The sequence below is a fragment of the Aotus nancymaae genome, unplaced genomic scaffold (assembly GCF_030222135.1).
Source record: "Aotus nancymaae isolate 86718 unplaced genomic scaffold, 86718_ANA_hifiasm-v0.15.2.pri h1tg000049l, whole genome shotgun sequence".
NCBI lineage: Eukaryota > Metazoa > Chordata > Mammalia > Primates > Aotidae > Aotus > Aotus nancymaae.
The window spans coordinates 657,355-679,620 of NW_026988463.1; the positions used below are offsets into that span (position 1 = coordinate 657,355).

At 65.8% G+C, this 22,266-nt stretch overlaps 5 protein-coding genes and 1 long non-coding RNA gene across 10 annotated transcripts; 3 read left to right on the forward strand and 3 right to left on the reverse strand.

The window, feature by feature from the left end:
* Positions 1 to 282: 282 nt before the first annotated feature.
* RHOT2 (ras homolog family member T2) lies at positions 283 to 6,179 on the forward strand. Of its 3 annotated transcripts, none has more exons than XM_064362276.1 (19): positions 283 to 397; positions 520 to 578; positions 655 to 736; positions 813 to 856; positions 1,664 to 1,717; positions 2,224 to 2,276; positions 2,351 to 2,459; positions 2,563 to 2,664; positions 2,774 to 2,872; positions 2,990 to 3,098; positions 3,291 to 3,411; positions 3,818 to 3,902; positions 3,971 to 4,113; positions 4,192 to 4,292; positions 4,365 to 4,495; positions 4,588 to 4,665; positions 4,800 to 4,922; positions 5,025 to 5,227; positions 5,505 to 6,179. In XM_064362276.1, exons 1-19 carry the CDS (start codon positions 361 to 363, stop codon positions 5,629 to 5,631), a joined length of 1,860 nt encoding a protein of 619 aa, XP_064218346.1. In that variant the 5' UTR covers positions 283 to 360; the 3' UTR covers positions 5,632 to 6,179. The 3 variants fall into 3 exon arrangements, with proteins under 3 accessions (XP_064218346.1, XP_064218347.1, XP_064218348.1); XM_064362277.1 differs by having other exon boundaries at positions 2,368 to 2,459; XM_064362278.1 differs by lacking the exons at positions 283 to 397; positions 520 to 578; positions 655 to 736; ... (3 more) ...; positions 2,351 to 2,459; positions 2,563 to 2,664 and having other exon boundaries at positions 2,804 to 2,872; positions 2,986 to 3,098.
* Positions 6,180 to 7,627: 1,448 nt separating this feature from the next.
* Positions 7,628 to 10,205, forward strand: RHBDL1 (rhomboid like 1). 2 transcript variants are annotated; one of them, XM_012468678.2, is made up of 8 exons: positions 7,628 to 7,779; positions 8,283 to 8,444; positions 8,610 to 8,834; positions 8,909 to 9,057; positions 9,217 to 9,329; positions 9,400 to 9,500; positions 9,581 to 9,641; positions 9,725 to 10,205. In XM_012468678.2, exons 1-8 carry the CDS (start codon positions 7,741 to 7,743, stop codon positions 9,994 to 9,996), a joined length of 1,122 nt encoding a protein of 373 aa, XP_012324101.1. In that variant the 5' UTR covers positions 7,628 to 7,740; the 3' UTR covers positions 9,997 to 10,205. The 2 variants fall into 2 exon arrangements, with proteins under 2 accessions (XP_012324101.1, XP_012324099.1); XM_012468676.2 differs by lacking the exon at positions 7,628 to 7,779 and having other exon boundaries at positions 7,995 to 8,834; positions 9,861 to 10,205.
* A 234-nt stretch (positions 10,206 to 10,439) lies between these two features.
* On the reverse strand, positions 10,440 to 11,791 carry LOC105728337 (uncharacterized). The gene is made up of 3 exons (XR_001110002.3): positions 11,435 to 11,791; positions 11,039 to 11,192; positions 10,440 to 10,687 (listed from the first exon to the last, which is right to left on the reverse strand). It is a non-coding gene; the product is annotated as an uncharacterized LOC105728337 (long non-coding RNA).
* A 778-nt stretch (positions 11,792 to 12,569) lies between these two features.
* On the forward strand, positions 12,570 to 15,630 carry STUB1 (STIP1 homology and U-box containing protein 1). Its single transcript, XM_012468679.3, has 7 exons — positions 12,570 to 12,850; positions 13,329 to 13,527; positions 13,613 to 13,778; positions 13,971 to 14,058; positions 14,217 to 14,273; positions 14,349 to 14,465; positions 14,545 to 15,630. Exons 1-7 carry the CDS (start codon positions 12,692 to 12,694, stop codon positions 14,668 to 14,670), a joined length of 912 nt encoding a protein of 303 aa, XP_012324102.1. The 5' UTR covers positions 12,570 to 12,691; the 3' UTR covers positions 14,671 to 15,630.
* JMJD8 (jumonji domain containing 8) lies at positions 14,565 to 16,506 on the reverse strand. 2 transcript variants are annotated; one of them, XM_021675060.2, is made up of 9 exons: positions 16,406 to 16,506; positions 16,240 to 16,329; positions 16,049 to 16,097; positions 15,877 to 15,973; positions 15,723 to 15,791; positions 15,511 to 15,630; positions 15,356 to 15,423; positions 15,142 to 15,276; positions 14,565 to 15,063 (listed from the first exon to the last, which is right to left on the reverse strand). In XM_021675060.2, the coding sequence occupies exons 1-9, from the start codon at positions 16,489 to 16,491 to the stop codon at positions 14,983 to 14,985; spliced, it is 795 nt and encodes a 264-aa protein (XP_021530735.2). In that variant the 5' UTR covers positions 16,492 to 16,506; the 3' UTR covers positions 14,565 to 14,982. The 2 variants fall into 2 exon arrangements, with proteins under 2 accessions (XP_021530735.2, XP_064218925.1); XM_064362855.1 differs by lacking the exon at positions 16,240 to 16,329.
* A 239-nt stretch (positions 16,507 to 16,745) lies between these two features.
* WDR24 (WD repeat domain 24) lies at positions 16,746 to 22,186 on the reverse strand. Its single transcript, XM_012468669.2, has 9 exons — positions 20,911 to 22,186; positions 19,642 to 19,819; positions 18,829 to 19,501; positions 18,196 to 18,314; positions 17,998 to 18,119; positions 17,808 to 17,912; positions 17,385 to 17,725; positions 17,119 to 17,303; positions 16,746 to 17,030 (listed from the first exon to the last, which is right to left on the reverse strand). Exons 1-9 carry the CDS (start codon positions 21,389 to 21,391, stop codon positions 16,862 to 16,864), a joined length of 2,373 nt encoding a protein of 790 aa, XP_012324092.2. The 5' UTR covers positions 21,392 to 22,186; the 3' UTR covers positions 16,746 to 16,861.
* Between the last annotated feature and the right edge of the window lie 80 nt (positions 22,187 to 22,266).

Below are 22,266 nucleotides of genomic sequence, written 5' to 3' on the forward strand. Positions count from 1 at the left end.
TGGCTGTCTTGGTCACTCTTGGCCTGCGCTCAGTCCCTGCCCCGTCGCCAAACCTGCTTTTTGTCAAGGGCCCTGCGGTGCCCGGAAGCAATGGCTGGGTCGGCCAGCCAGGGTTGGCCAGGGCTCCAGGAGCCTGCGCTGCTGCAGTGCCCGGCATGTCCACGTGGTGGCGCTGCGGCGCAGCCTGGCCACTCTGGCCCGCCCGGCTCGCTGGTATGGCTGCGTGGGCGGGGCCGGAAGTATGGGGCCGAGCAGCGGAAGCGCGGGGCGGGCGCGGGGACCGAGCGAAGGGCTGAGGACTTGGTCGGGGTCGGGGTCGGGGTCGAGTTCCGGGTCGGGTTGCAGCTCCGGGCAGCAGCCATGAGGCGGGACGTGCGCATCCTGTTACTGGGCGAGGGTAGGCGCCGGGCCGAGAGTCTCGGAGTTGCGTCGGCCGGGGCGTGGGGTGAGGGTCTTGGGGTTCGGGGGGGCGCCTTGACCTTGGTCCCCGCGCTGACCTCCCCGCCTCGTCCCGTGCAGCCCAGGTGGGGAAGACGTCGCTGATCCTGTCCCTGGTGGGCGAGGAGTTCCCCGAGGAGGTGAGGGGCGCGCCCACCGCGTGGGTGGGAACGGGCCGGGCCGGGGTTCCCTGGTGAGCGCGCGGGTCCCTTGCAGGTCCCTTCCCGCGCGGAGGAGATCACGATCCCCGCGGACGTCACCCCGGAGAAGGTGCCCACCCACATCGTGGATTACTCAGGTAGCTGCCGCAGCCTCCCTGGGGCTCGGCCCGGCGGTCCTGCTGGGTCTGCAGTGGGGTCTCTTCCTCTCTCTAGAAGCCGAGCAGACGGACGAGGAGCTGCAGGAGGAGATCCACAAGGTGCCTGTGGTGCGCGGGCCGAGGGAGGGGCTGGGCGCGGGCTCGGCCTGATCGGCTTCGCCTGCCGGGGTATTGGACTCAGGTGCTCAGGGTGTCCTTGGCCCTGATAATTCTGTGGCCTCCGCGCTGAGGGTTGTCGGGGCCCCACCTCGCACCCCGCTGGGAGCCGGCACCACGCAGTCCCGTGGTGCTCCAGGGATACCAGGGCTCTTACTCGGGCTGATCGTCCCTCCTGCCAGGTGGCAGCAGCGTTTGCTCTTTCTGTGGCTCTGTGTGCGCCACCTCCCCCTGCTGCGTGCTCCAGCCCACCACCCGGGGCTCACAGTATCAGCATGTGTGCCAGGGACATCTCTAGGCAAGGGCACAGGCCACAGCCCCCCAGGGCAGCCCCTGCTGCAGCACCCCTCACTGCTGTCCTCCTCCATACCCTGACTGTAGCAAGGGGAGAGGCAGGGGCCAAGGTGACATCTGGGTCTCTTGCAGGGTGCTAGGTTGCAGGTGTGGCAGTATCTGTCTTGAGTCCTGTCCTCTGAGGGCCTTGCCGAGCACAGCTGTGCTGCTGGGCCCTGGTGTCTGTGCACCAGCAGTGGGCGGGGAAGGGGCTTCTCTGCGGGTTCACCATAGGCTGCCAGCACCAGGCTGGAGGCAGATTCCAGGGAAGGCTGGGCTTTCCCAGCCTCAGAGCCACCACTATGTTACCTGTGAGCGTCTGGGGCCTCCTGGAGCCTCGAGATGCTGTGGAGTGGTCAGGGTTCTTGGTGGGGAGCGGGCAGCCCCGTCACCCATGCCTTATCACCGTCCTTTCAGGCAAACGTGGTGTGCGTGGTGTATGACGTCTCTGAGGAGGCCACCATTGAGAAGGTGAGCGTCCGGCGCCCAGCCTGGTCAGCAGCAGCCTCTCTTCGGTGCAGACCCCAACGGCAGAGACACGGTGGCCCAGGTGGACCCTCACCCAACCTATGGCCAGTGCCATCTCTCTCAGCATTCTGGGGAGCCCCACGAGGAATCGCCTGGCTCTCTCCTGGGATCCCACTTCCCCAGAGGGTCTGGGATGTCTCCCCATGTGAGCCATTTCCTCCCCAGTTTCCGAACTCCGGCGGGGAGCGCTGCAGAGGGCCTGCGTCAGGGGCTACCCTGGGCTTGGGCCCCAGTGACCTTGGGGGCATTTGGGAGCCACTGGCGTCAGACAGATGTGACTGTGCCTGCTGCTTGCCTTCTCCCACCAGCTTTGTTCTCCAGTGGCGTGACTTGGGCCCTCGGTTGGCCTTGACCTCCCCTTTTGTTCTCCCTGAGCCAGGCTCCAGCTCCGGCTGGGAGCCATGTGCTTGGCGGGCGGCCTCACCTCACAGCCAGGCTTTGCTTTGCAGATTCGAACTAAATGGATCCCGCTGGTGAATGGGGGGACCACGAGGGGGCCCAGGTAATGAGGGGAATGTGGAAGGGGCTGGGACCTCGGGCTCCCCTGCCCCTGGTGACCATGGGTCTCCAACCCAGGGTGCCCATCATCCTAGTGGGCAACAAGTCAGACCTGCGGTCGGGGAGCTCCATGGAGGCCGTGCTCCCCATCATGAGCCAGTTTCCCGAGATAGAGACTTGTGTGGAGGTGAGTGCGTCCCAGCCGAGGTGCTGAGGTAGAGGCAGGGCCCGTGGCGGGGCCTCCTTGTTTCCTTGTAGCCTGTGTCCTGAGTCTGTTCCCGCTTTCCCAGTGTTCAGCCAAGAACTTGAGGAACATCTCAGAGCTGTTTTACTACGCCCAGAAGGCAGTCCTGCACCCCACAGCCCCCCTCTATGACCCTGAGGCCAGGCGGGTAGGCCATCGGCTGGGGCTTCATGCACTGGTCCCCAGGAGCCCGGGGGGTGTTGGGCGGGGCGGCAGGGCGCAGGCTGCCTGAGGGTGCTGAGCCAGCTTCCCCGCAGTTGAGGCCCGCGTGCACCCAGGCCCTGACGCGCATCTTCAGGCTCTCGGATCAGGACCTGGACCAGGCACTCAGTGACGAGGAGCTCAACGCCTTCCAGGTGTGCCCCAGCCTCGCCCCTCGGTGCCCAGCCCCCGGAGCCTCCGCTGCCGTTAGCGACAGAATGGGCCATCTCTGGGTGGCTGGCTGACTCCTAACAACTTTCTCTCGGAGGCAGAAATCCTGCTTCGGGCACCCCTTGGCTCCGCAGGCCCTGGAGGACGTGAAGATGGTGGTGTGCAAGAATGTGGCTGGGGGTGTGTGGGACGGCCGGCTGACCCTGGATGGTGAGGCCGGGTGCCTGCTGTGGCTGGGGGTGTGGGATGGCCGGCTGACCCTGGCTGGTGAGGCCGGGTGCCTGCTGTGGCTGGGGGTGTGGGACGGCCGGTTGACCCTGGATGGTGAGGCCGGGTGCCTGCTGTGGCTGGGGGTGTGGGAGGGGCTGCACCTGGTGCTCCCACTCCTCTGTCCCGGTGCAGGTTTCCTCTTCCTGAACACGCTCTTCATCCAGCGTGGCCGGCACGAGACCACGTGGACCATTCTGCGGCGCTTCGGCTACAGTGACGCACTGGAGCTGACGGCCGACTACCTCTTTCCTCCGTGAGTGGGTCCGGGGCTGAGGGTAAGGGGAGGTTTCGCTCAGCGGCTGTCCGGGGTAGTGCCCTGTAGCACAGGCCACCCTGCCTGGCTGTGCCCTAAACCCCTCGGCATCCACAGAGCTCTGAGTCGGGGAGGGGGCTGGCCCCTTACCACCTCTGCACTCGACTTGTTCATGCCGCTGGGGTTGGTGGATTGGGGTGTGGCCTGGGGGCCTCAGCTGGGCCTCCCACGTGCTGGAGCCAGATGGGCACCCTCCCCTCTCGCAGCTGCAGGGTTAGGGGCGTACAGGAGATCTGGGTCCTATAGGGAGGAGCTGACTGCACAGACGAGGCCGGCAGGGTGACAGATGTGCCGAGCGCTGGGGCACAGTGTCCTGGGACCTTGACATGCTGTCGCCTCCCTGCAGGCTCCACGTGCCCCCCGGCTGCAGCACTGAGCTCAGCCACCTCGGCTACCAGTTTGTGCAGAGGGTGTTTGAGAAGCACGACCAGGTGAGAGCGTGGCGACTCCCCTGCCCCCCCACTTCCCCGCACACGTCACCACATCCCCTCCCCCGCAGGACCTCGACGGCGCCCTCTCGCCCGTGGAGCTGCAGAGCCTCTTCAGCGTGTTCCCGGCAGCCCCCTGGGGACCTGAGCTTCCGCGCACGGTCCGCACGGAGGCCGACCGGCTGCCCCTGCACGGATACCTCTGCCAGTGGACGTAAGCAAGGCACGCACCACGCCCCCCCCACTGCACCAGCCTCCCCACCGTAACGCTGTGCCTCCCACCCATCCCCAGTCTAGTGACCTACCTGGACGTCCGGAGCTGCCTCGGGCACCTGGGCTACCTGGGCTACCCCACCCTCTGCGAGCAAGACTCCCAGACCCGCGCCATCACAGGTAGGCACCCACCTTCCCTGGGCCTGGGCCCAGCACCGCGGCAGCCGCCCTAACCTGGGTCTGTCCTCACAGTCACCCGTGAGAAGAGACTGGACCAGGAGAAGGGACAGACGCAGCGGAGCGTCCTCCTGTGCAAGGTGGTAGGGGCCCGTGGAGTGGGCAAGTCCGCCTTCCTGCAGGCTTTCCTCGGCCGCAGCCTGGGGGTAAGCACCCTACAGCCCCCACCCTAGGGGCTCCAGTGGCCGGGCAGGGCAATCTGGGGAGCCAGCAAGTCTCAGGGTCTCCCGTCCCTCAGCACCAGGACACCAGGGAGGAGCCTCCTGGCTACACCATCGACACGGTGCAGGTCAACGGGCAGGAGAAGTACCTGATTGTGAGTGCTGGGGCGGCCGGCCAGTGCCCGAGGGTGGGCCCGGGACACCCAGGCCTGCCTGGCAGAGCTGGCCCAGCACAGCCCTTGGGGGACCCAGCCCCAGGGACCCTCCCTGAGGTCACCATCTGTCCCAGCTATGTGAGGTGGGCCCAGAGGGCCTACTGGCCACGTCGCTGGACGCCGCCTGTGATGTTGCCTGCTTGATGTTTGATGGCAGTGACCCAGAGTCCTTTGCACACTGTGCCAGCGTCTACAAGGTGGGGTCCTGCAGGGCCCACGTGGCCGTGGGGCAGGGTCCGTCCTGCCAGCCGTGCCTCAGCCACCACAGGACTGGACCTCACACTGCGCTCTGCTCACAGCGCCATTACATGGATGGGCAGACGCCCTGCCTCTTCGTGTCCTCCAAGGCCGACCTGCCCGAAGGTGTCCTGCCGGCTGCTCTGTCGCCGGCCGAGTTCTGCCGCAGGCACCGGCTGCCTGCTCCGGTGCCGTTCTCCTGTGCCGGCCCAGCCGAGCCCAGCGCCGCCATCTTCACCCAGCTCGCCACCATGGCCGCCTTCCCGTGGGTACCTGGCAGCACAGCCCTGGGCCCTGGCTGTGTCTGTCATCTGGGCAGTGGGCAGCTGTGGTGTCAGGCCTGCAACTGGGGCCACGGTTGCGGGGTGGAGCTTTGTGTGGCAGAGGGAGCCCGTGCCCAGGTGCGCCCCTCCATGGCCTGGTGTCTGCTAGCTGTGCCTCTGGTCTGGGAACCCTGCCCGTGGGGCCCTGTGACCGTCCAGGACATGGGAGGGTGAGTGGCACGTGCCTGACGCGTCTGCAGATGGCTCTCTCTCTTGCAGACACTTGGCCTACGCAGAGCTGCGTCCCTCCTCCTTCTGGCTCCGGGGGCTGCTGGGGGTTGTCGGGGCCGCCGTGGCTGCAGTCCTCAGCTTCTCGCTCTACAGGGTCCTGGTGAAGAGCCAGTGAGGGCCCTGGTACCCAAGCCCCTCTCGACCTGGGTGTGGCTCTGCTGGGGCAGCACAGCTGGGTGCAGGCCAGGCTGCCATGCTGGGAACACCCTTCTGCTGCCTTTCTGCTTCTGAAGGCAGGTCTGTGTGTCTGCAGCGGGGCCTCGTGCTGCCATGCACTGCCCTGGCTCCTCTCTGACCCCCAGGGTTCCGCTGGGCCGTCGGAGCCTTGGCGGCTGAGCAGGAGTCCCGAGTGCTGGCCACGCTGTCAGGCATCGCCCACCTCGGCAGGACATGTACTGGGCTGGGGAGCATGGGTGTGGAAGCCTGTGGCCCCAGACCCGCAATTCTCAGGGCTCTACCCGCTTTTCTGGTCCTAGGTGGCCAGTGGATATAAGGAGGGCTGGGAGGCGGAGCTCTGGGTGGGGGTCTCCCCCTCCCTTGAATTTGGAGCTGTCTCCATGGTCGCAGCTACAGCAGAGGACAGGAGGTTGGGCTTCCCAATTAAACTTCACTGTGTCTTTTCCATCTCTCGGACCCCAGTCTCTGAAGACAACTTACCTTGAATCAACCTCAAATGTGTATCTTGTCTTGATGTGGGGTGGAAATGTCATTCCTCCCTTCGTCCCTGGGTCCCTGTCCTGAGGTCTCAGGTGTGTGTGTGTGGCCTCTGGAAGGTCCAGTTAGGCTGTGGCCTGGGAGCCCCAGCGTCTGATAGTCAGAGCCCACTGTAGGTGGATGGTGCATGCTCGGCGTGGACTGGGGGGCGCTGGTGCCTGAGATGTTTTCCCGGTGACCCCTTCCTGGGGTCCAGTGTCCCCTGGAGCTGCCCACTGACTCCCCAGAGCATCTTGCCAGCCTAGCTGAGCTGTGCCAAGAACCTGGGCTTGTAAGTGTGACCAGGTGTGATCACTGCCTGCTACAGAGCCCCAGGTCCCTGGCACAAGGGGAGCAGGATGGGCCAGAGGGAGGGACAGGCTTAGAGTTGAGCTCAGATGCCTGCTTCTCAGGACCCACAGCATGGGCTTCCCAAGGCCACCCAGACAAATACCCGCAGGCTTGGTCCCCACCTCTCGTGTCTGCCTTGGAGTGGCAGGTGGGGCCCCTCTCCAAGGCTTGGCTCTGCCTTGGAACTTGTGGCATTGGGCCCCGAGGCCCCTCCCCCGACTCATGCTGTCTTAGCCCACTGTACCCCGTGGCTGCCTGCTGGGACCACTGCATCCCTAGGAGGAGCCGTTTGAGTGGCCCTTGCAGGGGCTGCCATAGTCACGCGTGTCTTGTCTGTTACCTCCATTGTTGAGGGGTTGGTCCACTCTCCCAGGGGCAGGGCCCCTCACCCCAACTGCAGCCCTGCGCTCTGGGGGTTCTGCTCTGTCTGAATGCCGCTTGTGTCCAGCCCTGGCGCCTTCTTAGGGTGGGAGGCTTTGCTCTCCTGCATGGAGCTGGAAGAGCGGTCAGGGGCCTCCAGCCCAGGGCATGGACGAGTGCGCTGGGCTGCGTTGTCAGAGCCCAGGCAGCTGCAACAGGGTCTCCCTCATCCTAGGATGTGGCTGTGCAGGGTGTGGGGCCGAGGGGGCTTCCTGGCTGCTGCACTAGAGATAGAGGGCGTATCTGCCCCAAGCAGGGAGCTCCAGCCAGTTGAAAGCATGAACCACCTGGAGCACTGGGTCAGCCTGGAGGGAGCAAGCAGGGGTCAGGGAAAGCTTCCTGGAGAAGGTGGCATCTTCACTGAGGCCTGAGCCCAGGAAGGCTGTGAGAAGGCGAACGGTCTTGTATGGGGGGTTTAGGTGCCGCCTACCCCCGTGACTCCGTTTACCGGCTGCTGCCGCGGAGGTCCTCGAATGTGCTGGAGCTGCGCCAGAGCGGGGGTGGGGGCCGGCACTGAGACGCGGTACTTGCCGGAGGCGGTTCCTGTCCGGGATGTGCATCCGCGTGCAGGGTGCGCGCGTGTCCTGGCCGCGCGTGGCGCCGTGTGCGGCAGGGGCGGGCAGGCGGGCGACTCGGTGACGCGGCCCAAGCGCGGCGCCGATCGGAGCGGGCGGAGCGGGCCGGCTGGGGCGGAGCGGAGTCGTCCGCAGAGCAGCCCCTCCCGGCCGCGGCCGCCGACCCCGGCCCCCGGCCCGGCTCTATGGACAGGAGCTCGCTGCTGCAGCTCATCCAGGAGCAGGTGCGTTGGGGGGTGGTCTGGGGAGCTGGCACCGCCCCCAATGCGGCCCTCCTGCCGCTGAGCTGAGCTTGTGCGGGATCGAGCTCCCCGAGAGCCCCGCTCGGCACCCACCCCATCCCTCCACGACCTTGGCCCCTGTGTCTTGGACCCCAGGAGAGGACGGACTGGACCAGGGCTCCTGGGGGCGGGGAGGGAGAGAGGGTGGAAGTGGGGAGGGGAGGGCTGGCGGGCGGCTGGCTGCTCTAGGACCTTGGCCCTCCCCTTCCTGGATGGGTAGGGTGGAAGATGGGAGAACAGCTGAAGAGCTGGAGGACTGGGACCCAGGCACCAGTGCCCTGCCAGCTCCTGGGATCAAGTAGGGTCCCAGGCAACAGGCAGGCATGGGGCCCCTGTCCCAAAAGTGCCTGGAGCCTGAGCCTGATGCTCCCAGCCAGCCTGGTCCAGCCCTTTGGTCCAGGGGCCCGGCCCACACTCAGGCGTTGGTCGGCGGCTCCTCACTGCAGCAGCTGGATCCCGAGAACACAGGCTTCATCGGTGCAGACAGCTTCGCTGGCCTGGTGCACAGCCATGAGCTGCCTCTGGACCCGGCCAAGCTGGACATGCTGGTGGCCCTGGCTCAGAGCAACGAGCAGGGCCAGGTCTGCTACCAGGAGCTGGTGGACCTGGTCAGTGTCACGGTGGGCGGGCGGAAGGTTAACTGTCCTGGTCAGAGGAGGCGGGCAGGCGGCCCCTCACTGGAGGGGTCTTGTGGATGTGGGGAGCTGGGTGAGCCCCGCAGGCAGGGGTGCTGTGGGGAGGTCTGTGGCCCATGCTCAGGCCCCTGCCCTCAGATCAGCAGCAAGCGCTCCAGCAGCTTCAAGCGGGCCATTGCTAACGGACAGCGGGCACTGCCCCGGGACGGGCTGCTGGACGAGCCGGGCCTGGGTGTCTACAAGCGGTTTGTGCGCTACGTGGCCTACGAGATCCTGCCCTGCGAGGTGGACCGCCGCTGGTACTTCTACCGACACCGCAGCTGCCCACCCCCGGTGTTCATGGCCTCGGTCACCCTTGCCCAGGTGGGCCCCCCAGCCGCTGCCCCGGGAGCCTCCCGTGCTCCTGGCCTTGACCAGCCTAACACTCGTGTTCCCAGATCATCGTGTTCCTGTGCTATGGGGCCCGCCTCAACAAGTGGGTGCTGCAGACCTACCACCCTGAATACATGAAGAGCCCCCTCGTGTACCACCCCGGGCACCGCGCCCGTGCCTGGCGCTTCCTCACCTACATGTTCATGCACGTCGGGTGAGTGGGGCTGCTGCCCAGTGAGGCCCCCCCACCCCATCTGCCGTTCCATCAGAAAGGCTCAGCCTCAGGGCAGGTGCAGCAACTTGAGGAGAGGGCTGGGGGTGGAGCCTGATGGCTGACCCCACCCCTCATACCCATTTGCTCCCGTGTGGCCAGGCTGGAGCAGCTGGGGTTCAATGCCCTCCTGCAGCTGATGATCGGGGTGCCCCTGGAGATGGTGCATGGCCTGCTCCGCATCAGCCTGCTCTACCTGGCGGGCGTGCTGGCAGGTGAGGCAGGCGCACACCCCCGACCCCTACCCTGGCCGGCCGCACCCTCACCCGCCGCTTGCTCACACAGGCTCCTTAACCGTCTCCATCACCGACATGCGGGCCCCGGTGGTGGGAGGCTCCGGCGGGGTCTACGCCCTGTGCTCGGCACACCTGGCCAACGTCGTCATGGTAACGGGCCTGCCCGGTGGGGGGCGTGGGGAGGAGCCCCTGGCAAGCCTCACGGCCTCTCCTCTGCACACCCCCCCTAGAACTGGGCTGGGATGAGATGTCCTTACAAGTTGCTGAGGATGGTGCTGGCCTTGGTGTGCAGTGAGTAGAGATTGAGGGGGAGGGCCGGGGGGGCCTCTCAGCCTGCAGCCGGGGCACCTCCCACCTGCCGCATCCCTCTGCAGTGAGCTCCGAGGTGGGCCGGGCCGTGTGGCTTCGCTTCTCCCCGCCGCTGCCCGCCTCGGGCCCACAGCCCAGCTTCATGGCGCACCTGGCAGGCGCGGTGGTGGGGGTGAGCATGGGCCTGACCATCCTGCGCAGCTATGAGGAGCGCCTGCGGGACCAGTGCGGCTGGTGGGTGGTGCTGCTGGCCTACGGCACCTTCCTGCTCTTCGCCGTCTTCTGGAACATCTTTGCCTACGACCTGCTTGGCGCCCACATCCCCCCGCCGCCCTGACCGGACCTGAGGCTGCACAGGCCGTGGCCTGGCACTTGGTGGCTGCTCCCCATGGGCCTTCACGCCTGCCCTTGTGAACGGACGTCTCAGGGCTGCTGTGCCCTTTGGGTGTGGGTGGCCTCAGAGGAGACCCTGTCCCGGCCAATTCCCTACCCCCAGGACTTGCAGTCTGAGCCTTTTTGGATAATTAATAAATATTTTACACAGCAGCAGGGGGCTATCCCAGGCTCTGGAAACTTGTAAGGACCCCCACACCTGCTGAACAGACCGTGAGGGCCCTGCCTACCACAAGAGCCTGGCTTCCCTCCCTGTGCACCTCTGCACCTGGGATCACGTGTGGGACTTGTTCCTCGGGCCACAGGCGCTGTGTCTGTGGGAGTTAAGGGCACCCAGGAGGGCTGGGGGCCAGGTATGTGTTCAGGCCAGGAGTGTGGTCAGGCGTTGAGTTAGGCCAGTGTTTATTGAGCGCCCATGGTGGCAGCCTCTCTGGCATCCAGTGACACCCGAGGCCTGAGGTTGTGTGGCAGGTGAGTGGGCTGGGTCCTGCACTTCTTGGCTGGCCTAGCATCCTGGTGGGTGGCCAGGCTGGGGCCAAGTTTGGGCAACAGGTGTGGGCACAGACTCTGCCCCATGGCCCAGGTCCACAGCGCTGTCTCTACGAGGTGAGAAGTCCACTGTCCTGAGGCACTGGCTAGGGAGGGGCACACGGAATCAGGCCTAGGGCACAGGCCCCCCCACCCTGCCCATGCACCTTGGCTCAGAGCTCGAACCCGGCCCAGGGACAGCAGGTCGTGCCTGAGGGTGTACTGTGGGGCCAGAAGGCTGGGCACTGTGGCCACTGCCTCATCTGACAAGAAGGCTTCCAGCTTTGGAGCTCCGGCCGCCAGGACTGCTCTGAGCAGCGAGGAGACAGCAGACAGTCACCCCATCAGGACAAGCTCTGGGAGACCCTGCTCCTGCTCCCAGGAACATGCAAGGGCCCAGACTGCCGGCTTCACAGACACGGATGCCTATGTACCCAGGTCGCGCCCATCTGACTCACCTGTGGTGGGCCCGCACCGCGGAGGGCACACAGCTTTGTGACTGTGGCCCCCGAATCTGGCAGGAGTCAGAAGGCGGAGGGTCAAGCAGTGTACAGACAGCTCAGGGGAATTGGTGGCCACAAGCTGCTGCAGACATGGCCAGAAGCGGCCTCTCTGTGGGATGCCAGGTCGGGATGCCAGGTCAGGATGCCTGGGGTGGTGGAACCACCAGGAAACCCCCCGCCCCCACGAAGACAAGCCCCTAGGAGGCCCCGCCCACGAGGAAGCACCGCCCCGCCGATGCCACGCCCTGAAGACCCGCCCTACGGAGGCACCGCCCCGCCGATGCCACGCCCTGAAGACCCGCCCTACGGAGGCCCCGCCCACGAGGGAGCACCGCCCCGCGCGGGCCGCACCCCACCGGCGGCTTCCAGGCTAGCAGCCGCTCCAGCTCCCTTCGCGTCACGTGCTTCTCCGCTCGGCCCTTGATGGCCGCCAGCAACTCCTCCCGTTACCTGCGAAAGGGGGTGAGGGGAGGTCCGGCCACGGGGACACTCGCCCCACGGATCTCTTTGTCGGTTACCACTCTACCAACGGTCCACGGCTTCCAGCCGCTCTCGGGGGCCCGCGCGCGCTCGTAGCACCTTTCAGTGGCTCTCCAGGATGGCAGCCCAGCAAGCCGCTGGGGTCCTCACAGCTCCAGAGCGCGTGGGAAGCCGCCACGTTTACGTGGAGGGGACGGGCCTGCTGTCAGGGGCAGGGCCTCTGCGGAAGGGGCCGGCTGCTGGGGGCAGGAGCGGCTGCTGGCGGCGGGACCTCTGCAAATGGGGTCGACCCCTGAGGGCAGGGCCGGCTGCCAGGGGCGGAACCTATGCAGACGGGGCTGACTGATGGGGGCGGGGCCGCTGCGGATGTGCCAACTGCTGGGGGCGGGGGCGGCTGCTGGAGGCGGGACAGCTGCAGCTGGGCTCAAGAGGTGGGGGCGTGGCCGGCTGCTGGGGGGCGGGGCCTCTGCGGATGGGGTCGGCTGCTGGGGCGGGGCAGGCTGCCAGGGGGCGGGGCCGATATCGGGGGGGCCGATGTCGGGGCGGGGCCGGCTGCTGGGGGCGGAGCCTCTGCCGATGGGCCAGCTCCTGGAGGCGGGGGCGGCTGTCGGGGGCGGGACCTTTGCGGATGCGGCCAGAGGCCAGGGGCGGGGTCTTTGCGGGTTGGGGCGGGGGCGGAATCCCACGTGGGCGGGATAGGCTTTTAGGGAAGCACGCCCTCAGCGAACCAAGGAAGGCATCTCACGGGGAAAGTGGAATGTACGACACGGCCGCCGCCGAGGCGAGTTTTGAAGAGGCCTCAGCGGGGCGGGCCGGGCCGGGCCTCCGCGAACGCCGACCCTGAAGAGCGCGGGGTCAGGGTACCGGAGCGTTCCTCGCAGCCCGCGACGTCGCGAGCCCACGGTCCCCGCCCAGGCTGGTTGGGCGCACGCGCGGCCCTACCCGCGCCCCCCCCTCCACGCCTGCGTCCCCGCTGATCCCACCCCCGGCCGGAACTTCCGGCGGCGGAGCTGGGCCGGGCCCCAGCGGATCGCGGGCTCGGGCTGCGGGGCTCGGGCTCGGGCTGCTGGTGCAGGGCCGCCAGGCGCGGAGCTTGGGAGCGCGGCCCAGGCCGTGCCGCGCGGCGCCATGAAGGGCAAGGAGGAGAAGGAGGGCGGCGCGCGGCTGGGCGCTGGCGGAGGAAGCCCCGAGAAGAGCCCGAGCGCGCAGGAGCTCAAGGAACAGGGCAATCGTCTGTTTGTGGGCCGAAAGTACCCGGAGGCGGCGGCCTGCTACGGCCGCGCGATCGTGAGTGCGCCCGCGCGGGGAGGGCGGCGACGGCGAGGCGGAGGGCGAGGCGGAGGGCCAGGCCCGCGACCGGCCGGCCCCGCCGAGTGTCTGGCTCCTCCGCGGCGGGTGTCCTGGGCTCCGAAACCCCAGCATTGGTTCTCGAGGCCAGCGCCGGGTGCCGGGGAACGAGGGTGGGATGCTAGATGGAGACCGGCCGGGTGGACGGGAGGCCAGGGGCCCTCGCCCCTTGAGGACCCCAGGTCCAAAGCTGGGACTCTCCAAAGATTTGGAAAACTCTGCAAAACCAAACTGGAGTGAAGTGTGTAGGCTCAGCCAGTAGTCCCCTGTCTGCAGATACTTGGACCCAGAGGCTTTGACTACTGAGAGGTCTAGTTTCTTGATCCTAGCCATATCGCAGATGCTGGGACGGGCCCCGGGACAGAGCGGGTACGCTGAGCCTACGCCCTCATGCGGCTGGCCCGGCCTTGGTCCCTAGACCCGGAACCCGCTGGTGGCCGTGTATTACACCAACCGGGCCCTGTGCTACCTGAAGATGCAGCAGCACGATCAGGCCCTGGCCGACTGCCGGCGCGCCCTGGAGCTGGACGGGCAGTCTGTGAAGGCGCACTTCTTCTTGGGGCAGTGCCAGCTGGAGATGGAGAGCTATGATGAGGCCATCGCCAATTTGCAGCGAGGTTGGCTGACAAGCTGCCCAGTTGTGGGGCCCCTGGGACCAGGCGGTTGGACTGGCCAGAGTGACCTGAAGCCCTTGTTCCCCAGCCTACAGCCTGGCCAAGGAGCAGCGACTGAACTTTGGGGACGACATCCCCAGCGCTCTTCGAATCGCGAAGAAGAAGCGCTGGAACAGCATCGAGGAGCGGCGCATCCACCAGGAGAGTGAGCTGCACTCCTACCTTTCGAGGCTCATTGCGGCAGAGCGTGAGAGGTGGGACCCTTACCCCAGGCCGCCCTGTCTGGGGATGATTCTGAATAACCAACCACCAACACGAATGTTTATTGAAGGTTTTACTGGCGAGCAGTAAATGTGGGGAAGAAGCCTGGATGTTAACCTTGAGGTTGGGGTGTGGTCAGACATCTGACCAGGTCCATCTCTGACGGGCTCCTGGTCATCCCCCAGGGAGCTGGAAGAGTGCCAGCGGAACCACGAGGGCGATGAGGACGACACCCACGTCCGGGCCCAGCAGGCCTGCATTGAGGCCAAGCACGTGAGGGTGCCCCCATCCACATGTGGGTCTGTGTGTGTGCACGTGGCACGGGAGCGTCCCCACCCTGCTGTGGGTGTGTGTGTCCTTGCCTCGTGTTGGGTGTGTCACGGAGGAGGGAGGTGGGGTGTCCCTCTCAAGCACTGCTGAACTTTCCACAGGACAAATACATGGCAGACATGGATGAGCTCTTCTCCCAGGTGGATGAGAAGAGGAAGGTGAGTGTTGCTGTGGGTGGTAGGTGCTGGAGCAGGCCCCTTCGCAGCCTCTGACCCTGTGCCCATGTGCCACAGAAGCGCGACATCCCCGACTACCTGTGCGGTAAGATCAGCTTTGAGCTGATGCGGGAGCCGTGCATCACACCCAGTGGCATCACGTACGACCGCAAGGACATCGAGGAGCACCTGCAGGTGAGGCTGTGGCCAGGGGGTGGGCAGGGCCAGCGGCAGGGTCCTGGGCCCACTGAGCACCCTCTGCCTGTCACTGCAGCGTGTGGGTCATTTTGACCCTGTGACCCGGAGTCCCCTGACGCAGGAACAGCTCATTCCCAACCTGGCTATGAAAGAGGTTATTGACGCATTCATCTCTGAGAACGGCTGGGTGGAGGACTACTGAGGCTCCCGCCCTGCCCAGTGTCCTGGCCCAGGAGGGTCGTGGGCAGAAGCCCCCCGCCCCTGTACATAGTCTGTGTCCCTGGCCACCTTGTTCCCTTCCCCACAAGTTCTGCTGTTGGGCTCTGGACTGTTTCCCTCTCAGCATAGCTCTTGCTGGATCGTGACCCTCCCCGTCCCCCCTTCTGGGCTGGAAAAGCAGGTGAGGGTGGGCTGGGCTGAGGCCACTTCGGCCACTGTCTGTGTAATAAAAAAATCCGTGAGCACAAAGTGAGGAAGTGCTCTGTGTGACAGGAATGCCTGCTGGCTGCTCCGGCTAGCCGAGGAAGGTAGAGATGAAGACGCTGGTGTCAAGGTTGAGCGTGGCATGCCACCAGCGGTCGGGGAAGTACAGCACCTGGTGGAGGAAGGGGGTGCAGCAGAGATTAGCTGGGGGCCTCTGACCTGGCCCGGTCCCCTCCTGCCAGTGACTGACCTCACCAGCCCGGATGGTACACTCCAGGGGCCGTGCAGACGGTGGCAGGGCTGGGTATGTGTCCCGGAGCCAGGCCAGCGTGGTCTTGTTGGGGTGGAATTCTGGCGTCTTCTCAGGGGGGTAGAGGAACCAGCGCTGTGGGCAGGGGCAGCAGTGTCACCCTTGCCCATTTTGGTCATCCATCCCTGAGCCTCAACACCCACCCTGTGCTGACCTTGCGGCCGTACATCACCTCCGAGTACCCAGGCCCATGCCAGTGGAAGGGCACCCCCGAGCCGGCTCCTGTGGGGTTATGAGCACCTGGTGACCCACCTGTTTTGTACCCACTCTCAGAAGCCTCACTCCTCCCCAGTCCCAAGGAGCACCCACCTGCGATTCCAAAGCTGTAAGCTGGAGAGGTACCCGGCAGACCAAATGGGGGTGGGGAGTAGTGCCGAAAAAGCGAGGCCCATTCAGTGAAGTTGTTGTCCCCGAAAAAGTACAGGGTGTCTGCCAACAGAGACGGTGGGGGCAGGGATCCCGGCACCTGGAGACTCCAAGCGTGCCGCTCCCCCCTCAACCGCCATACACGGCTGACTCACCATTGCCCAGGGAGGTGGGGTCCTGAGGGTGCAGCAGCTGCTCCACATACTCCTGGAAGGGCAAGTCCACTGCAAGAAAGGGACGGGTCACGACCGGCTGCTCCAGCCGTCCCGGCGTTGGCAAGCAGGCGGGCCCCGGGGTGGAGCAGCTCACCTTTCTGGTAGGAGTAGGTGTTGGCGGTGCTCAGCCGGACCACTCTGTCTCCAAACGACGCCAGCAACCTTTCGCGGGAGCACAGGGCCTGGAACCTCTGCGGGGGCGGGGCAGGGGCTTAGTGGCCGGGCCCAGCACGTGCAAGTGTGGCCAGGGACGGGCGCGCGCTCACCGAGTTGTCCGTGAGTCCCTGCAGGATGACGGGCCTGACGAACGCGTAGCTGGAATGAAGGGCAGAGTCGCGGTTAGGCTTGACCGTCACCGTCGCCGCCCCCGCCCCCCACACAGGCGCGAGCTCGGGGGAAGGCAGCCTTGGGCGGGGGGTCAACAGGGCGCGACCCCCGCGGTCAAGGGCGCACGTACTGCTGCACGAACTCGGCGTAGGTGAGGTCGGCGCGGCGCTCCACCGTGCAGCGCTCCTCCTCCGCCACAGCCCCCGGCCCGCCGCGGCGCCTGCGGGCACAGCCGGGTCAGCTCGCGCCCCGCCCGCCGCACGTGACCCCCGCCCGGCCCCTCTCGGGCCGCTCACCACCCGCCGTCGTCGTCCTCCCCCGAGCTGGGTAGAACTAGAGCCGCCAGCGCCCACAGCGCGAGCAGCCGCGACCCCGGAGCCATGAGCCCGCCGCCCTCAGTCAGCCGCGCTGCACGCCGGGAACCTCAGGCCCGTCCGCCAGCCATTGGCCGGCAACTTCGTCGTCGTGGCAACCGCCGGGCGCCCGGACGGGCCCGGAAGTGACCTCCTTTGCCCCGCCCCGGAAGACGTCTCTTATTGGCACCGCTGGTTACCATGTCGACAGCCCCACAGAAAGCCCCCGCCCACCAGCTGCACCGCGAGCACACTGCGAGCCCCCCGCGCCGACAGCGATTTCACTTCCTTTATTGGGGTTTCAAGTTCCAGCCTCCGCCCGTCTGGGGCACAAGACCAGGCGGGGTTCTGCACGCGGCCGGCCGGGCGGTCAGGTCCCCAGGGGAGCCTAGCAGACGCTCAGGAGTACTCGCAGAGGTGGCCGCAGCCCGCGGGACAGTGGGAGCTGCCTTCCAGCCACTTCATGATGTGCTGCAGGTGGCCGCCGTGGCTGCAGCCCTGGCACCACACGAACAGGCCCTTGACAACGTGGTGGCAGACGGCGCACATGCTGGCGCAGCGGTGGCACCTGGGGGCAGGCGGGAGGGCGGACGCCTCAGCGGGGGCTCCTGCGCTGCCTGCAGGCCCCTGCCCCACCTCCCGACCCCACTGCCCACCTGTCGCAGACCCAGCCCCGGCTGCTCATGGGCCGTTTGCAGTGGCTGCAGTTGACATGCAGGGTGGTGGAGGCCTGGTTGAGGCAGCTGACGGCACGGCTCGTGCTCAGCTTGACCACCTCGTTGGACACGTTCCACAGGCGGAAGCGCTGCAGCAGGTCGATGTAGGAGGTGTACCAGTGCTCCTGGGAAAGGAGTGCCTGGCGATCAGAATCTGGGTGTAGGGCAAAGCGCTTCAGAGGGAGGCGGCCCCGCCCACCACACACCTGGGTCTGCTCGTCGATGTCCTTGCGCACTCGTTCACCCAGGACTATGAGCACAGACACGGCCATCTGCACGTCGCCCTGCTCAGCATAGAAGTGCAGCATGTCCCGCACCAGCACGCTGAAGAAGTCGGGCGGCAGGCGGCTGTCGTAGAGCGCGTGTGAGACGGACAGGAGCGAGAAGGAGGAGTCCATGGGGGCCAGGGAGGCCACATCCGCCTCGCTGCCGCTCACGTGCGGGGAGTCGGCCTTGTCCTGGAGGTGCTCGGGCCCGGGAGGTGTGTCCACAATCTCATGGCGCAGTGGAAAGGCCTCCTGCGGCAGCACGCACTCGGGCTCCTCGGCTGGGAGGCCCGGGCGAGCAGAGGCTCTGAGCCTCCGTCCTCCATGCACTTATCCACCCGACCCCGCCCGGACCCCACTTACGGTGCGTGTGTTCCGGGTCCAGCAGGTACAGCTCGTCATCCTCGCCCTCCACGTCGCCCAGGAGGTAGTCGGCAGGTACGTCGCTGCCCTCGGTTTCCTCGTTATCTGCCCAACATTGGGGCCGGCATTCAGGGTCCTGTGGGATGGCCCCGCCCCACTCCCGCCGGCACCCCCAGTGGCCACAGCCTACCCTCATTTGTGATGAGTGTGGCCGAGGAGTCAAGCAGAACGGTGTCGCTCCGTGCGTCTCCTTTGCTGCGGTCCAGCCGGGTCTCACTGCCCAACCCTGGGGCCATATCCTTCAGGTTGAAACTGAAGGCAGGAAAGGCCCATGGGTAGGTGGGCTTGAGTGGCCCAAGCCCGGGGGAGAGCTGCCCCTGGCATCTACCTGTTCATGAGCTGCAGGCCACAGGAGCCACCCTTGCCCACGCTGTGGCTGAGGTTTGCAGTGGGCAGCAGGCCAGGGCTGCAGTAGATGGTCCGCAGCATGGTCCACGTCTGCGCCACCTGGGGGCAGGCACTGGTCACTTGTGGGGGTCCTGGTCACCCAGCACCCCATGCAGGCCCCCTCTGCTTGGACAGAATCACAAGCCCTCAGCATTCAGCTGCCCCACGGACCCAATGTCTAGGCCCACCCCAGGTAGGGAAGCTGAGGCTCATGGGAAGAGAAAAATCCCAATCTCCATCCTACGGCAGCACAGAGGGAATGGAACTGGGCGGTGGGGAACTGCAGGGCAGCAAGAGATGGGCATGGGGCAGCAGCTCACACGTCCACCGCTGCCAGTGCCTGGAGAGCTCCAGAAGCAAGGGGGCAGAACAGAGAGCTTGACCACACAACTCCCCAGACCTCCGCCCTGCAGAGGACAGTGCCAGGTCTGGCCCACCCTGGAGCCTCGCCCTCTGCTACCAGGGCAAGGGCTGTTGGTACGACTGGCCGGAGCCCACTGTGGAGCTTGAAGTGGGGGGCGGGACAGTTGGCAGGGGAACCAGTCCCAGGCCCCGAGGCTCACCACCCACCTACCTGGTTACGGCCAAGCTCTCGAGCCACCTTTGCGTTATGGTCACACAGTTCAGCCAGCGGCCGGCCGGCCAGCGCATAACGCTCAGCTGTGTCCACAAACCAGCGCATGGCGCCGCCACCCGGCTCCGTCTCAAAGACGCTGAGGGCGCTGGAGGCGAGGCCTGCGAAAGGCTCGGCAGGGTCCAGCTTGCGCTTAAAGAAGATGGGGTGGCGCCGGTCACCAGTGTAGGGCTTGCGCCCCGACTCGGCAGCCACGAGGCTCTCCTTGGCGGCAAAGGCCAGGTCCCCGAAGAGGCCATAGCAGAGGCCCTCAGGGTTGGCGCGCTCCACAGGCTGGCTGGCGTCACGGAACAGGTGCTGGCACAGTGAGCTGTCCTTGGAGCCGGACAGCAGGAAGGAGGGGTCGTGTGGGTGGCGCCAGGCAATGCCCGTGGTGACGTCCCGGTGCTCCTCGAACATGGCAGCTGGCACGAAGGGCCGACGCACGTCCCACACGTAGATGTTGTGGTCCACCATCATGGAGCACGTGGCCAGGTGGTGGCGGCACTCCGGCCGCCACTTGACACGGGCCACCGAGGCGATGGTCTGCACACAGTGCATCTCCTTGGCACGGTGCGTGGTCATGTCCCAGACCTTCACCATCTTGTCGCGCCCTCCTGTGGCCAACCAGCCCCTGTGGGAAGGCCCCATCCACCCTTAGTGGCCTTTCCCGCGGAGAGGGGACCCCCCAGCTCTGCTGCTCCCAACTGTCTCACAGGTCTGGGCAGTGAGAGCCTCCTGTCAGCCTGCTGCCCCTGCACCCCCATGGCACACCTATCCTCGGGGTGCCAGTCGCAGCAGAAGACGGGGCCGTTGTGGGCCGTGAACATTCTCTCACACCGGTCAGGGCGCCGGATGTCCCAGAGCTGCACGTTGCCGTTCTCGAAGGTGGAGGCGAAGGTGAAGTAGTCCCGGATACTGAACTGGACGTCCCGCACGCTCTCGGACTGGCCTGCAGGCAGGGTGTCAATGCAGGGGAGGTGACGGTGTGGCCCACGGGGTGCCCCCTTGGAACAGCTGTGGAATGGTGTCACACACCTGCCTGTGGCCCAGAACAGAGGCCCAGAGGGTAGAGTGCCCAAGGGAGCAGCCACACAGAGTCGCCACAAGAGCCTGGGCCCGGGAGCAGCACGCCAGGTGGTTTTTAACACATCCTCTCAGGCCCCCTTTGTGCCACATTCTGCGTCCCGCATCTGCCCATGAGCAAAGCTGGGGTGCAGCCTCAAGACACAGCAGCTGAGCACTGGGAGTACAGGAACCCACCCAGTCATCACCCACTCCCATGGCCTCCTGTGGGAGACCCAAGGAGGTGCTGAGCAGGGTGCCAGCGGCCTCGCCACAGTCCCTTCACCTGAAGCCGGAGCTGCCTGGTCAGCCCCAAAGGACTGGGGGACTCAGGGTCCAGGTCCACCCTAGTGGACCACCACACCAAGAGCCTTTGAGGGTGTGCCCAGCCTTTCTCCAGGGCCCTCCAGGGCAAGCAGCTCAGGATCTGTCTTAAGTGGCTCGTAAATTCTCTGAGGGCCCTGAGAGCTCCACGTCACCTCGTCTCTTCGTGAACAAGGGAGAGCTGGCTCAGGGTGGCCACTGGAGCTGAGCCTGCTAGGATAAGGGCCCCGGGACACTGGATAGCAAACCCACCTCCTCTGCCTCCCCAGGCCAAGAAACCTGGAAGTTCTGGCAGACTTCCTGCTGTGAGGCAGCCTCTGCAGCTCCCAGGTGAGGGAAGGGAGTCGTGTAGTGGCTTTCTGCTCAGTCACCTGGGCTGGCTGGGAGACCACTGGACTCTGCCCTATCTCACCCCACATCTAGCCTCAATTTCTGCTGGTCTCATCTCTTGCCTCTTCCCACTTCACTGCCCTGGCTCACATGCAGTCCAGCCCAACCTGCCCCGTCCCTCCCCTGCCGCTTCCCTTTCCTCCAAGGAAGCCCTCTGGGAGTGATCCTGAGGTCCTCTGATGCACGGAGCACTTCCCATCCTGCATGGACAGGCTGGGTGTGGCAGAGTGGCCCACCTGCCCTGACCTGCCTCTGTGGCCTCACCCGAGAAGGTGCTGACAGAATCCTTTCTGCGGAGGTCAAAGCACTTCATGAAGCCATCCTGGGAGCCACTGAGCAGCACGTGGGCTTCGGTGGGGTGGAAGCAGACTTTGTTCACTGTGCGCTTGTGCTCTGTGAACAGCTGGTCCTGCTTATTGCGGGATGGCCGGCCCAGGTTCCATGTCACCACCACGCCATTGGTGGCTGCTGTGGCCAGCAGGTTCTCATCCATCTGGTGCCAGACCACGTCAGCGCAGCTCAGGTTAAGTGAAGGCTTGCGCCCCACACGCAGGTTCAGCTTCTCCACGAACTGTTCCTCCTCGATGGCATAGATCTTGAAGATGCTGCGGCCTGCCACGACCACCTGGGCCGCGTCACGGCACACGCTGATGGCGTTGGCAGGAGCATCCAAGTGGCAGTGCATGGTGCGGCCTGTCAGCACGCTGCCACCCAGGGCTGTGGTTACACGGGACATCTTCTCCATGGCTGCACAGGTGATGAGGTCAGGGGTCAGGAGGTCAGTGAAGTGGGCTGACCTGGTCAGCCTGGGTGGGCCAACCTGGTCAGCCTGGGTGGGCCATCAGTTCAGACCTTCCAACCCAGGTTGGGAACCCCAGAACTGCTTGGGCCAGGCCTGGTCAGTCTTGGTGAGCCAGTCCAGGGCAGTCCATCAGCCAATCAGCCTGACAAGCAAGCTCAAACTCACTTTAGTCCGTCAGTCCAGCCCATCATCACCCTGGCTGAGCGGTGAGAAAGCTCCCTAGCTTCCCTTAGGCCTGTCAGTTTCATGTCTGACTTCCACGAAAGATCCTAGCTGGACAGTCCCGGCCCAGGCCGCCTCTCGATCCCCCAATCAGGCAGATCTCGGCAGTCACTAAACCCTGAGTCAGTCAATCCCAGCAGGGAAGCGAGGTGACTCCCACTGTTCACACGGTCAGCCCTAGGGACGAGGCCGAGGGCGGCGGGGCTCTGGGGAGGAACAAAAGAGAGGAGGGAACAGAGGGCTAGAGGGGCCCGGGGACTCAGGTGATAGACACGCGAGGGGCCCAGAGGGACCTCAAAGACCGAGCTACTCAAGGAGCTCGAGGTGTCTAGCGGGACCGGAGGCAGGAGAGAAGCAGAGTTCCTGGGGGCGGCACAGAGGTTCCCCGGTGCAGTGGCGCGAGGGAGCGGACGCTGCGGGACGAGAACCAGAGGGCCCGGGGCAGCCGTTCTCCCCAGCGCGAACCCGTCTTTTACTAAAAGCGCACGGCTGTCCGGAAGCGTGGCGCCGGAAGCCGCTTGTCTTTCCCTCCCCTCGCCGGAAGTGGTCCGTTCCTTACCGGCTCCTCTCCGGAAGCGGCACAGACTCTCGATTCA